This window comes from Lipotes vexillifer, unplaced genomic scaffold (genome assembly GCF_000442215.2).
Source record: "Lipotes vexillifer unplaced genomic scaffold, Lipotes_vexillifer_v1.1 scaffold1533, whole genome shotgun sequence".
In the NCBI taxonomy this organism is placed as follows: domain Eukaryota; kingdom Metazoa; phylum Chordata; class Mammalia; order Artiodactyla; family Lipotidae; genus Lipotes; species Lipotes vexillifer.
The window spans coordinates 269,414-285,441 of NW_006778886.1; the positions used below are offsets into that span (position 1 = coordinate 269,414).

At 38.8% G+C, this 16,028-nt stretch overlaps 1 protein-coding gene across 4 annotated transcripts in view; it reads right to left on the reverse strand.

Annotated features, from left to right (window-relative positions):
- The window catches only part of MAP3K7 (mitogen-activated protein kinase kinase kinase 7), a 70,671-nt gene extending 56,405 nt beyond the window's left edge, over positions 1-14,266 (reverse strand). For all 4 annotated transcript variants that reach the window (XM_007452030.1, XM_007452029.1, XM_007452027.1 and 1 more), the window contains exons 1-2: positions 13,749-14,266; positions 754-864 (exon numbers count right to left, since the gene is read on the reverse strand). In XM_007452030.1, the coding sequence (XP_007452092.1) occupies positions 754-864; positions 13,749-13,868 (231 nt within the window). In that variant the 5' untranslated portion in view covers positions 13,869-14,266. The remainder of the gene's footprint in view (positions 1-753; positions 865-13,748) is intronic.
- Between the last annotated feature and the right edge of the window lie 1,762 nt (positions 14,267-16,028).

Sequence of the window (16,028 nt, forward strand, 5' to 3'; positions counted from 1 at the left end):
CTAATTACAAAAATCCACTTGATCATCTCACAACTAAGTTCTCATTTCTTCATGTTATACATTAAAAAGTATCATGAAGTATATTGTGAAATTATAATTAAATAAAATCACAGATATAAATTCAGAAGGTTTATAAAGACCACTCATCTATTGGCCAATGAAGTTAAAAAGTGATAAAAACATTGATTTATTGAAATACTGTGATCTAATGTATAAAACAGCATAAAAGAATGAAGCTGGTAATACAATAATCTCATGATTATCAAATTCTCCTCCATCATCAAATATGTAAGAGAAGAGAGTTGTAAATTTTCGTGCTAAATGAGAAAAACCAATTTGAAATTGTTTTTCCTTAAAATAATCTCATTCGAATTTCTAAAAATGTACAGTCAAAAATGAATGCATAAAAGTTCCCTTCTTAATTTTAGATAATGGGAGAGATTACCATTTCTTTTCTATTTTAAAATTTAAATTCTATGCCTTGAAATAGACCTGAATTACATGGAAGAGATTGTATTTTAATTCAGGGATAAATTCATTTATGTAGCTAATTCTCTTTTCCCCTAATTTTTAATCAGAATTAAGAGTGTGAATGAAAAAATGTTCCCATGGCATTCCCTTTGGTTCAACCAAACTGCTGATGTTCAAGTATACAGAGAAATGACAAGCGAGAAACATTTTTTTTTCATAATATTAAATTCACAGAGTATCTTAGGTGAAGAACTACACAACAGAAATGACACTTCAACTTACCTCTACAATAAAAGCTTTCCTCTCAGATTCACTTTCTATTTGTTTAATAGCAACATCTTTTGCTCTCCACTTAGCTTTGCATACTACTCCAAAAGCTCCTCTTCCAACGACCTTTAAAAAAAAAAAAACCCACGAGAATCAGAAACAAATAACAGCCTGATGCATAACACTGAAGCTAATCTGAAAGATTTATTAAAGAAGATTTTTAGAAATCATCACGATCTGGATTTGCCACTGAGCAGGTATGAATTTTCATTAGAGTGAGGAGATAATGAAATGTACTGTCTCTATCTTTGAAAGTTTATGGTCTAGACATCTCTTCATTCTCAAAACTGAAAACAAACAAAAAAGACTCTTAGAGGGCTTCCCTGGTGGCGCAGTCGTTGAGAGTCCGCCTGCCGATGCAGGGGACATGGGTTTGTGCCCCAGTCTGGGAAGACCCCACATGCCGCGGAGTGGCTGGGCCCGTGAGCCATGGCCGCTGGGCCTGCGCGTCCAGAGCCTGTGCTCCGCAACGGGAGAGGCCACAACAGTAAGAGGCCCGCGTACCGCGTATAGTATCCAAAGAGTAAAAAAAAAAAAAAAAAAAAAAAAAAAAAAAAGACTCTTAGAGACAGAAAACAAATTAAAACAGGCAAGATGAATGAGAGGATAGAGAGAAGATGGCTTGGAAAAAAATAAATAAAAAGCAGAAACATATAATCAATGTTTTAAGCTCTCATATTTATGAAATTAAAAAACAGCTTTTAAATAATTCAGTGGGGGTAGGGAGTAGAGGGGAAAGATTAAAAATAGAGATGATAAAAAACTGGCCACTGTGAAGGACAGTAAAAACATAGTATCATATTATACAATGGAATATTATTTGTCAAGAAACTGGAATGAACTACTGATACATGCTACAACATGGATGAGCCTTAAAAACACTACGCTCGAGTGCCAGACACAAGAGATCACATATTGTATGATTCCAGTTATATAAAATGTCCTGAAAAGGCAAATCTTTAGAGGTAGAAAGTAGATCAGTGGTTGTTTGGGGCTAAGAGTGGAAACTGGGATTAACTGTAAATGGGTAGGAGGAATCCTACACCAAGGTGATGAAAATGTTTGAAAACTGATTTCTGGTGATGTTTGTACAACTTAGCAAATTTGTACAAATTACTGTGCACTTCAAATGGGTAAATTTTATGATATGTAAAATATATCTCATTAAAGTTATTTTTTTAAGTTAAAAATAAAAATTGACAATATGTTGTATTATTGTTGAAGCTGATGGGTAGCTCATGAATTCATTCCTCTCTCAGGCTATTCGACTTCTATTAATGTTTGAAATTTGCCAAAATGTTAAAACAACAACAAAAGAATAGATTTAGATACTTGTTAGAACAAAATCATTCTACATGATCACTGTAAATGACCTTAGTTAGGTGCCATCTACTCCATTTCAACTTCCAACAGATCTAAGTACTTCCTTAAGCAAAAAATCTAATTCCCTGTACAGCTCTCATTTATGATGTACTTTCTATATAGTAGGCACTAAGCTAAGTGCTTTACATACATTACATCATTTACACAACCTTAGGTGACAGGTACTAGAGGTATCTTCATTTTACAGATACGAAGCACCTAGGTTTAAAGAAATCAACTAACTTGCCCAGGGCTATGTAGCTAGTAAAGAGCAAGTGCAGTCTGATGCCAGGAAGTCTAACACCAGAATGTTAGAGATCCTGATTTGTACACATATATCTGTATTATATTTCAGAAAGGAGCAGTTGTATCTTCTCTTAGAGGAGGAGTCTTCACTTTAGGCAAACTTACATGTACAGGGACTCCTTGTAAGAAAGGGGTGCTTATAACTACCAGGACAGTAGTTGTAAACTGAGATGGATGGCCATTCTAGCCATAGCTCAAATTCCACTTCAAACATTGCACAAAGCAGTATGGACATTTCTCATGTTGCTTAATGTATAAAACCACCCAAATGGTTAACATTTATTGAATGCCTACCATGTGCCAGGTACCAGTCTATGTGCTTTCATGCATTAACACATTTAATCATCCTCCATTAAGGTAAGTAGTAAACTGAGTCAGATGGTTGCAAGTTGCCCAAGATCACAGGGTCAGAGAAGCCAGGATTTGAAGCCTAGAGTATGTAATAACCAATTCACTCTATATTCAGCCTCTGTATGTCATAAACTTAAAGGAAACCGGGCTGTCTTTCCTTTAGTGACTTTCCCTTTTTCCACTCCTAGCCCTGGGTGCTCAGGGACCTCCTGCTTAGGCTCTAGCCCTCCTCCACACCTCTCATGAGGGAAAGGAACCAATGTCAGTTATTTGGACTTGTCATTCAGTTACTTTAACATGAATGGTTATTGGTTAAACCTGGTACCATCAGAACACACCTAGGATCTGGAACCTAACAGACTTGAGTTTAAATGTAGGTTCTGTCTCCCTATTAGCTACCAATACTGGGCAAGTTAATGTCTTTGAGCTTCTGCTTTCTCAACAGTAAAAGGGAGATGCTTACATTTTCCTCAGCGAATATCTATAGTGTTCCTAAGTCAAAACCAGGCATTTTCTTCAATACTACAAAAGAATAATAAGTGCTTGGAGTTGGGTATGAATCAGTTTCAGGAGTTATATTCCTCATCTCTCTCACAATTAACCACTATGAATAGCAAACAGGTCCTAAAATGAATTTCAACTTTATGACAATGTTGGCTAAGAAAGCATGGATGGAGACCAGCCAACTTATTGATATTACTGAAATAATGATTGTGAAGTAATTTAATATATTCTTCAATTATATATTTACAAATACATCAAAGCAACTGGTACTCAGTAGGTCTCCTCTTGTTTCATTTTCCTATTCTCAGAAATGTCCCTGCAGGGATTCCAAACATTGCATTTGTGGATCATCCATCTGTTGTAAAAACTGTGTAAGGTGTGCATAACTAATTGTGATGCACAAATGCCACCTAGTGCTGAGATGATGGCTGACTGACTTTGCAATGTAAAACTATGGTAACAAAATGTGGGCAAGCAAGGACATGATAAGCTTCCTCCCTTTTGTTTAAGAAAGCAATTTTTTGAACTGTCTGAAATACAAACAGGCATATTCATGTAAGATGAGAGCCCATGTACTTAAGAAGCCTCCACTCACATTAGGGCCATATTATATTTCACATGTATGGTGAAACAACGGATCTAAAATGATAATAAAGTAAGTCCAAGATGCCCAAGGTTGTACACATAAACTGAAATACATGATAGAAATAGAAAAAATAACTGCTGTGAATTCAAAGGTTAGAGGCAGAGTCAATGCTTCACAAATTGTATTTCTGTGTATCTAATGATTCTGATCACCAGTTCCAATGTGTGGAGGGGAGTTTCCCCACACTCCCAAGCAATTCTCAGATACCAGCTGGACATCCTACCATTCAGCTCAATTCTGACATTATCCACCTGGAGAGAGCATCAGGTCCCACAGGTTAAGGGCTCAGTTCTACCAGAGTGCAACCCTTCCCCCTTGAGAGGCCAGTCACAAGCCAGGTTATCTATCACCTGTGCTTCTCATCAACCAGCTATAGACTGGAGGTACCAATGACCCCCTCCCTTGGGTTTGATTAATTTGCTCAAGTGGTTCACAGAACTCGAACACTTTACTTACTAGATTACCAGTTTACCACACAAGGATATAACTCAGGAACAGCCGGGCAAGGTAAGTGGAAAGGGCATGGAGCTTCCATGCCCTCTCTGTGCCCCACTTTCCCCCAATCCTCACGTGTTCACCAACCTGGAAGCTCTCTGAACCCTGTCCTTCTGGGTTTATATGGAGCTTTATTACAGGGCCATGAATGATTCAACCTCCAGCCCTTCTCCTCTCCCCAGAGGTCATAGCGGTGGGACTGGAAGTTCCAACCCTCTAATCACATTGTTGGTTCTCCTGGCAACCAGCCCCATCCTTAGGTGTGGTCCAAAATTAACCTTGAGACATCTTTATCTCTCTCTTCACTTATGAAAATCAGAGAGTTTGGGGAGCTGTGAGCCAGGAACTGTAGACAAAGACCAAATATATATATGAGAAATATATTTTGATCATTTGAACGACCAAGTACCTATTTCTTATAAATCACCATATCACAGAATCAAAATGTGACTTCTCATTTTTTCAAATGGCATAAATATTAGGAGTGAAAGAAAAAAAATATATAAAGAATTGATTCCTGCCTTTGTGGGATGAAAATGAGGTAGAGAAGAAATTCAAGACAAAACAACAGCATTGAAATTTAAAAAAAAAACACTTCCCGGCTGAAGAGAGCCAAAGGTGAGAGTCCATGATGGTGGCTTTCAGGACAGACTTAGGGCTTCAAGGGCAGGAAAGACCTATTGCCACGCCCCCTCCCTCCCAACTTCTCACTGAGATCCCCAGGAGGAAGCAGCCTCACAGGATATGCTTTGCCAACATGGGAAGCTGCAAATGAGTAAGTGTGGCAAGGGAGACAGTCAGAGGGAGGCCCTACCCAGGTTCTCTCAGCCCCGACAGTACAGGGAAATGATACAGAAAAACTCTTGCCAAGAGAAAAACAAGGTAACTGAAAACTGAAGAGTCTTCTGACTGCAGGAAGGAGGCTGTTGGATGGTAGACAGCTCAAATACAGGGAGCTAAATGCAGAGCTCAGCTGAATTTCAGAGGATCAATGAAAGCCAAAGGGGAAGGCCTAGTCAGCAAGCAGGGAAAAATGGGTAAGATCTCCTGCTTTCGAGGGGTGAAGTGAGGCTAATGCCAAGAGAATGATGATCTTCATTTCTTTACTTCTTAAACCAATATTTCTTGAATGTCTACTATATCCAGCTACCATCTGGGATACAAGAGATACAGCTGTAAATAAGACAAAGGCCCTGATCTACGAGGAATGTACTTTCAATTTAAGGGGGGCGGGGAGAGGAAAGAAAAGACAGTCAATAGACAAAAATATGAATAAGAAAAATATCAGCTTGTAAAATAAATGCTGTGTAGAAAACCAAAAAATTGAATAATGTGACAAAGAGACTGGTGAAACTTATGGCTGGATAGTATGAAATGCCATCTGAGGAGGTTACTAACTTGATATTTGAATGACACATGGAACCAAGCAAAGAAGAAGAAACAACTAATGTAAAGGCTCTAAAGGGGGGGAAAAAACCCTCATTTCCTATTCAACAATATTTGAACCCCATCTATAGACTAGGCGTTATCCTACTCATTCCAGATAAATAAGGGAACAAACCAAACCAAAATCCTTGCTCTAACTACTTATATTCTTGTGGAGGGAGACACATAAAGAGGAAGCAGGATTTATTTAAAAAAAAAAAAGATATATTTTAGAAACTAATAAGTGCACTAAAAAGAAAAGCAGCATAATTGTTTGTGTGTGTGTGTGTGTACACGTGCGTGCACTACTCCCACCCCAGTTTTAAACAGGATAGTCCTGCAGGGCCTCACTGAGAAAGGTGATACTTTAGTGGTGACCTAGAGGAATACTTGGAGTGTTTGGTGTGAGTGGAGCATAGTGGGAAAAGGGAAGAGTGATGCAAGATAAAGGTGGAGATAGCACTGACATATACACACTACCAAACGTAAAATAGATAGCTAGTGGGAAGCAGCCGCATAGCACAGGGAGATCAGCTCCGTGCTTTGTGACCACCTAGAGGGGTGGGATAGGGAGGGTGGGAGGGAGACGCAAGAAGGAGGGGATATGGGGACATGTGTATACATATAGCTGATTCACTTTGTTATACAGCAGAAACTAACACACCATTGTAAAGCAATTATACTCCAATAAAGATGTTAAAAAAAAAAAAGATAAAGCTGGAGATAGAGGCAGACTCTGGATCCTGAACGGCTCTTGGCACCATGAAAAGGAGTTTGGATTTCAGTCTAAGTAATGGGAAGCAATTAGAGGAATTTAAGGAGGAATGTGACATGATTTTGCATTAAAAAAAAAAAAATCATTCTGGCTCTAGTGTGAAGAATGGATTGTAGGGAAGCTAGCATATATACAAAGAGAGACCAGGTAGAGGCTGTAAAAGCAGCCCAAGCAAGAGAGAAGAGCTTTGAGGACAAGGTTGATGGTAGTGCAGAAAAATGGGCAGATCTGGGGTAAGGTCAAAAGAGCTTGCTGATGATCTGCATGCAGGCAGGACAGGTGGACAGGAAAAGAGATGAATCAAGGATAACGTCTAGACTCAGCACCAGTTTAATGAAGGATAAGAAAGACTGGAGCAAGCAGATTTTCTTTTTTTTTAACGGCACAGAGTTCTGATTTAGTCATATAAAGCTTAAGATGCCTATTAGATATCCGAGTGGAGATATCAAGAAAGAAAGTGGAAACATGAGTCAGGGAGAAGTCAGGCAGGAGATGAAAACTTGGGAGAGTCATCAGCATTTAGTTGGTACTTCTAGTCAATCAACTGGATGCTGTGACCAAAAAATAACATGTAAATACTGGGGTCCCAGAACTTAGCTTTGAAGCACTTCAACATTTAGAACACAGAGAAGAAGGAACCAACAAAAATTGAGATGCAGCGGTCAATAAGGTAGCAGGCAAACCCGGAAAGTGCCACAAGAAGCCAAAAAAGAAGAGTTTCAAGAAGAAAGCAGACATAAAAACAGCAAAAGCATTAAGGCAATGGCTCTCTAAGTGTGGTCTCTGGGCCGGAAGCATCTTCATTGCCTGGAAATTTGAGAAGATGTTATTCTCAGGTTCCCACCCAGAATTACTGAGTCTGAGGGTCGGGCCCAGCAATCTGTGTTTGAACAAGCCCTTCAGGTGATTGTGATATTTGAGAATTACTGTATTAGGTTATATTAAAACCATAATTGTGAGACAGGACACTTCACTGGAAACCATGACATAGACCAGAGAGCCCTCCCTTGCTGAAGTTTTCCATAAATAATAGGGACATGACATCTTGGGCAGGAAGAAAGGAAAAGGAGAATTCTTGTGAGCAACCTAATGTTTTTCCTGACACATGGTAGATCAGGAGAAAAGAGTGGCACAGACGGCAAACTGCGACACAATGGCAATTGAGGTAAACAATGAAAAAACTAATATTCAAACTACAAAACACTGAAAGGAAGTCACTTTTTACTTACTACCAAATTTCTAATTCAAGTTCACAATCAAATATGCTTTTTGGATTGCATTCATACCTTAGTAAGGTTCTTTGACATATTATCGTTAACAATTAGTTTGAACTGACAGCTTTCCCTAAAGATCAGTTTTCACCAAGAGTGTAAAAAATGGTGCACATCCAAATTACAAGTATCCCCTCCAACACACACACCCATCCAAAATGGTGAACCTAGAAATAAATATTTCAGATATTTTTCACAATCCCTCAGATGTAAAAATAGAAGAACAGAGGAACGCAGAGAGAACTTTGCTTTTAAAAGGGAAATCAATTTAGAAATATTTCCCTCTCAATTTATGAATGTTTTCTAAATTAAAATGTTCTCAGATTAATTCTCTTATTATATGTAGCTCTCCCCCTATGGTTTAGCCCTCATGGTTTTGGGTCCACAACTTTAGTCTCATGTAATAATGCAGATTTAAATTTAATTGCCTAATAAAAAGTACAGAAGAATAAGAGAGATGATTATAGAATATTTCCATGCAATTAGTATTAAAAGGCACAAAAACCAAAATCAGAAGTTGGTGTATGTGTTTAAAGAAAGCAACTCCTTTAAAAACTAATTTCTTTAAGATGGAAGACTACTCCATTCCTTTATTCAAGTCAGGTTTTTAAAAACAAAAAACCACCTAAACTAAAACTACATGTTAAAGCATGTATGCCACTGTGCTCTTAATTTACTATGAAATAATTCTTTTTTTTTCCTTTTAATTAATTAATTAATTAATTAAATTTATTTTTCGGTACGCGGGCCTTTCACTGTTGTGGCCTCTTCCGTTGCGGAGCACAGGCTCCGGACGCGCAGGCTCAGCGGCCATGGCTCATGGGCCCAGCCGCTCCGCGGCATGTGGGATCCTCCCGGACCGGGGCACGAACCCGTGTCCCCTGCATCGGCAGGCGGACTCTCAAACACTGCGCCACCAGGGAAGCCCTGAAATAATTCTTAATTGTGCTCAATTCATGTTATTTTTAGTTCAGTGACTGTAGCTGTCAGTTTGCTTTGGCCCTGTTCTGTGGTCTATGTGAATGGACCCTGGCTGTGCTGCCACTACTCTGGCTAGAAATTTGGAACATGACAGAACAAGCATAGATCTTAACATTTATTAGTTAGAACCTGGAGCCTCCAACTATTTCAGAACTTCAATATCTATTAATAAACTGTGGCAGAGTAGAACTGCCATCTGCTGACAAGACAGACTTGATAACATAAAAGTAAAACTTTGATTATTCAAACTTTCTTTTGACTTTTTCATGCAGTCTTTTGAAACCAGCCATAAGACATCCAACCTGTTTAATAGGCCCTTCTTTCAAATAATATGCCCATGTCATCTTTTAAGCTACACATGCACAATATAAAAGTTACCGCTGTGGCTACCTCTTCACTGAGATAACAATTACAGATTTCTACTGAATACAATAATTACTAAGCTTCACATGGAAGAGCTTATTAATAATTTTGGATGTTCATAATATTAATACTGACTAACAAATCTATAGAATCAGTTTATTCAGGCCACTGTAAGTTAGGTTTTTCTCTGTTATCAGTTGCCCATATACTTATAACGTAAAATTACAAAATGTACATCACTACCAAAGTTCTTCCTGTATTTCCCTTTAAAACAAAATCTTTGCATGTCTCCATAATGAAGCTTAAGAAGATATAAATGCTGCAATGATTATATGTGCCTTGCACATATGCTATTCTTGAAATCAACACTGTGGGTCTCCCCTTTAAAAAGCAACCATACTAAATACGGTCTTTTTAGCATTTTAGTAAAGGCCCACCAATACATGGCTTACTCTCAGCACCTCACCCTTCGCAGCATCTTTTACCCCTGGCTAAACCAAAGTATTTGCTAGGTATAATGGATTGTGATGGAATCAACATTTGCAAAGAGAATCAGATTTCATTTTTAGTGTAAATGCTACTTTAGCCGAATCACTAACTTATCTTAACCTCTGGTTATATCACATAAAAGAACCAGACCATATAAGAGAACCAGATGGACACAAAATTCTCATGATTATGCTGTGGTAACTTCATTTACTCACTCAGCAACTATTTATAGAAAACCTTTAGATGCTAGGCATTGGAGTTACAAGTGGGAATAAGACAGGTTAAACTTTGCTGGGGGGATACATAATTTTGGTTACTGGTAAGTGCCATGAAGGATAACAAAAATGACAAAGATCTAGGTTGCTCAGGGAAGGCTTCTCTAAGGAAGTAACATTTGAAGTGGGACTTGAATGGTGAGAAGGAGTCTACCATTTGAAGTTCTGGGGGGAAGAGCATTAGAGGCAGAGGAACAACTGCAAAGAAAATTTATCTTAGTATCTTCCCCAATCTCTGATGCTTACTTTATTCAAAATGTAGTTTCAAAATCTTTCCCACTCAATGGAGCCTTCTGTGACAAACTTTACTTTCAAATTATGGGTTAAGTGCTCAATTTACATTACATTCATAGTTTTAAATTTGTGGTCCTAAAAATCTAGTCTCACAGTAAGTCAAAGTTTTTAAGGAGAGAATCCTAGGATCCTTCTATTCATCTTCCATAATCTTAGCAGTATTATCCACAGAAGACACTGTTCATTAAATGCTCAAGACCAACTCTTATAAAGGAAATCAGTATTTTGTTCCCCCATTCTTACAATAAGGTTTGGTTACAGAGTACTTCAGAAAGAACCAAAGTGACCCTGTGAATCCAAATCGAAAGAGCAAATGACTCAGGAGTGAGAAATTGCAAATTCATTTCCTGGCTCTACCATTTACTTAGACATGAGGCTTCTGGCAAATCAAACTCTATGACCATTTGTCAATATCTGTAAAATGGGGGTATCATTTGCCCTATTTAACCAGGATCGGTTAGTCACAAACTACAGTCCACAAGAGATCATGATCACTGTTCTTAAAGCTTACTGTGGAAACACAGCATAAATACTGCAAACAATAATGTGTTTTCTATTTTAGAACTGGAAGAGACCTTACATGATCTTGTTCAATCTCTTATTTTACATGAGAAATCAGAGGCCCAGAAAAATAAGGTGACTTGCTCAAAGTTACTGAAACACATTATGGCAAAATCCATATGGCATCGACATTTTCTAAATACCCAGCCTACTGGGTACACTTTTTTACCACAACACACTGCCTTCACCACTTCTTGCAAGCTAGTCCACAATGTGCATACCTCACAGTTTATTCTAACAGTCTCTACACTCAGATCCACAACGACAAAAGCTAAATGACTTTTTAAAAAAAGTACCTACATAGGTTTCTGATGCTGAGACCTGACATAATTTGATATCAGAATTGAATTTAGGAAGTTCCATGATGATATTACTGAGTCATGATATTAGAGATATTAGAAATGTAAGGCTTAAAATCAGCTGATGCCTTAAAAATATGTACCTACGAAATGAGTGCATATTTGGCCTATGGTTGGAGTATTTTTCTTACATAGTTTCCAACTGAATCGATATAATGCTGATTCAATTACACTTATTTGAGAAATAGAATATGATTTTCTTTATTTATATGCAATATACTGGTACCACATAAAATACTGAAAGCAACATAAAATACTTTTTGTTTTTAGTCACCTTTCTCTGTTCTCTTATTCATGATTTTAAGCCAGAAGCAGAATATAAGTTAAGAAATAGTTACTGAGTGCTGTGCAGCCTAGATTATGTAACACTGTTTTAATGTGAAAATAAAGAATATAATGAAAATTATTTAACAGTTTTAACATTAGAAAAGTCTAAATTCAATCTTTAACATGAAATTAAACTGTGTAATGAAAAAGTGAGAAGAATAAAATTAGATGACTGCCTGACATTAGAAAACTTCAGCTACAAACAAAAATTTACTCCTCAGGAATGTCCTAAAAATACCAAAGAAAAGTTGAAACATTATCTAAACTGAAGGAAGGGTCTTTGGAAACAGAACCTCAATCAGAAGTTAAGTGGCTTTGGAGGAAGAGCAGTAAAATGATAAATGACACCTTAGTAACCACGAATGTAAAATGCTTTAGAAAGTAGTGTGGGAAAACTAAGGTGGTAAAAACCAAATGATGTAAGTCTGTGAAAGCATTCAGAAGACTATGAAGTACAAGTTATTATTATATGACAATCTGTACTCTACAAGCATAGCAGTTCACCACAGAGCAGACGTAAATGCTTATTTAAAAACTGTAATTCTTTTATACTGACTCACCAAATTTTCATTCTTAAAAAAGAAAGAATGTTAGCCATGAAAGCTGGATCAACTATCCAATTCTTAAAAAGGAATTTATCACAGAACACACACACACACACACACACACACACACAAATTCCCCCCTCTTTCCAAACTATGGGTCCTTCTTTTAGTCATGTGACCTTAAAGCAGGTCACTGTTCCTCTCTGTAACTCAGTTTCCTAGTAATGTGTGTCAGGCAGTGTTGGGTGTTTTGCATGTATTACCTAATAAAATCTGTTATACAAATAAAATGAAATAGAAATTATTATCCCTATTTTACAGTTAAGGAAATGAAAGCTTAACAAGGTTAGTCAGGAGACTTGCTCCAAATCATACAGCTAATAAGTGGCATAGCTGATATACTGAACCTTCATTTAACTCCTTCCAAAGGCTTCGCTCTTCCCACTTACACTATCTTGTAAAATGAGGTTGTTTTCAGTGACCTTTAAGGTTATTTTATTCAAGTAAAAATATGATTAAATAATCCATGATTCTTCCAAAACATGCATAGAAAAAAATTATTCGTTGAAGGATAATTATCTCACTACTTTTAGCTTGCCACCACCTAAAAATAATTTTGAATTTTTAAAGTAGAGGTAAGTGAGAGTCTGTAATATAGGACATACAGGGTTCTTTTTGGTGTATGTAATGTAAGGTGCTTAGTACATTTAAAAAATGATAAACAAATGGTAAATAATAGATAAAATTTTCAACCAAAGTTTTAACACTTTCTAAAGTGTATCTTTACATATATACAGATTTTACTTTTCTAAATTTTGTGGACTTTACAACCAATCTCTGTGAATTTGGAAAGAAGCAGTGTATTAAAGGCACATTATTACCTTGCTCTAAAATAATTTATTGCAGAATAAAGAACGGATTCGGGTTTTCTAACAGCGATTTTTGGCCTGATATATTCTGGTTGTCACCGAAATCATCAGTTATCTCTTCAGAATATGCTACTTGAAACATCTTTTCATCGTATAGCAGTCTACAGTACTAAAGGTGAAATCAATCTAAAGTAGTCTAATTGAAGGCAGAACATTTACTATTACGACTACTGCTCTATGGAATCGGCTAAGCTGAGAACCATTCCGTACTCGGGGAAAAACTGTGTTAGACCTGGGGATGTATTAATTTATCAAGCATCCATAGAACACTCACTGGGCGCCAGACGCTGAGCTGGAAGTCGAACATAATAAAATCCTTGGCCCCTAACAACACTATGCCTTAGAGAACCAAAACTCCAAAACGGCCATGGTCTCTGATGAATTTTACTACTGAACAGATTCGAGAACTGGTGGACCACACGACCGCAGCAGTTCATCCTTCTCTGAGATGACCCAAATCCAGGCACCGGAATATCAAATTCAAACTCAAGAGTGCCGAAGTGAGGAAAAAAGAGAGCTACACCGGAGCAGGTGAACGCGGAGAGTCCCCTTTACACCCTGTCTCCGTGGAGTGTGGGGACACCCGGGTGGACCCCACGAAACAGAGGGGTCGAGGAGGCGCCTTAAGAGTTGGGACCAGGAAGAGACCTGGACGGGCCAGGGCCGGCGCCTCCGTGCCAGGCCTCGCTCACCTCTTCCACCTCGATCTCCTTGTAGTCGATCTCTTCAAAATTGAGGACTTGGGAGGGGGCTTCGATCATCTCACCGGCGGAAGACGAGGAGGACGAAGAAGCGGCGGAGGCTGTAGACATGATCCCTTGCGGAACCCGGGGGGCCAGGGAAGGTTGCGGCCCGGACAGTCCGGGGGAGACCCGCGCCCACCGGCCTCCGGACCGACCTTCAACCTGGAGCCACGGCGGTCCGTGGCGGGGACAGGGGCTGCGGCCACAGCCGAGTCCCGGCTCAGGCTCCGCTGCGTTTTACTCCGCCGGGCCCCGCCCACAAAACTTCCGGTTCCGGCCTAAAATCGGAAACCAGAGGTGGGCGGTGAGCTCAAGGGAGGGGAGAAGAGAGTTTGGTGACAGAGACAGAGAAAGGAAGGACGGGTTGGGGGTGGAGTGGGGGAGGGTGAGAGGCTAGATTGGACCCGTTGGACAAATTTCGCGAGATCTTTGTTAAAGGGCCTCAGCAACCGGAAGATACCGCGAGAACTGGCGCGTGACGTAATTAAAACGCGCGAACGGAAGTGGCGCAGAGCACGATGGAATATCAGTATGGTTGGTCCTCTAGGAACCGGCGGGAAAGATAAAACCTTCGGATGGTACTCTGCTTCGTGAACTATGTTGTGACCCCGCTCCCTTTTCCCTCAGAGACCTGCAGACGGACGGTAGTGTTGCCTTGAGTTTTTGTTACGAAGCTTACTGTATGTCCTATATTACAGACTCTCAATTACCTCTACTTTAAAAATTCAAAATTATTTTTAGGTGGTGGCAAGCTTACTTTTCAGTTTCACCCCTAAGCTAAACTGAACTATTTCTTAAAAAGCCTTGGAAAATGTGTTTCCCTCAATGTGTTTGGAAGGAAGCGGTTGCTACTGTTACTTTGAGCCAGTCCCTGATGCTATGAGAAATTCTAAAGAAAATAATACACAGCGAGCCAGCGCGTGTAACCTGATTAATACTATGTAGCCTCACGAACAGAAGTTAATATTAGGTAAGGTAGATACTTATAATTTGGCATAATTTGTCGTTCATCTGAATTTATGGGGTGTGTTAATGGTACGTGTCGGAGTGCAGAGCACTGTGCTGGATGCTTTACATTTATAGTTTAATCATTAACAGTAGCCTTGCAAGTTAAATATTTTTGTTGCCATTTTCAGGACGTGAGAAAATAGGCTCAGAGTAAAACAATTACGATTCTCACAGGCTAGTAGAACCTAAGTCCGAATATCTTTGCCTTGGCAACTGTACCCTTGAGTGAAGAATGGGGACAGGCGTTTAAGATTGCGAATGTCTTGTTTATCCTAGATCCAGGACTCAGAGTCATGAGCTTTGAGAAGGAGGAGCTGCTAACCAGAAGAAAAATCTAGAGACTTTTAAGAGGGGCAAAGCAGGGAATGGTTGCTGCGAATGCAACTAACAAATGTTCATTATTCATGTCTATTCAGGTTGAGCTCTATTCTTAGAAAGTGTGTCTTTACTGCCTGTTCCAGAACCAAGCTAGCCCACCCCAGTCAAATATTATTCTTTCCAGGAAGTTCAGAAATAGTTTTCTGCCTCATTATATTCAAAACTGCAGTACGCAGAAGATAGCCAACCCCTTAGCAATTCAGTGAGTGGCTGAATGGAGAGTGGCTCCCCAAATTCCTGCATTTCTTTGATATTTGGGTTTATTCTGTATTTTCTACTCCCCACATCTTCATTCTAGGTCTTTCACAGTCCACGGGGCTGCTGGGAGGGTTTTTGTTCCAGGTGCCTGTAGTGTGGCTGGTCAGAGAGGGCTTGGAAAGGTGGGGTAGAGGTGCAGCTCCAAGGCATTATCTGACATGACACATAGCTGACATTTCTGTTTGCAGCTGATGTTCTTTTTTGTTCCTGTCCACTGTGCTAGCTGCAAGGCAACTGATTTGATGGTGCCCGTGTGTCCTGCAGATCAAATTTCCATCATTGTTTTTGAAATACTTGATATGAAAAAGTTCAGCTGGTTTCAAAATCCATTCATGTTATTGGAAGGAATTTGAACATTATATTTGCTATTTAAATAACAGGAAGAGCTGTTAGAGTTTTAAAATATGATTTCAACTGTTGTAAATTTTAAAATGTTGTAAAAATATTTAAACACTTTTTTCATTTCCTTGTATGAACATAAGTTCTCTTAGATAATGCCTATCAGGAATTTGAAGAGTTCATCTTTAAAAAGTCTTGATAAGGATTGATAGTAGGCATTTCAATTATAAAAGGTTATGTTAAAAA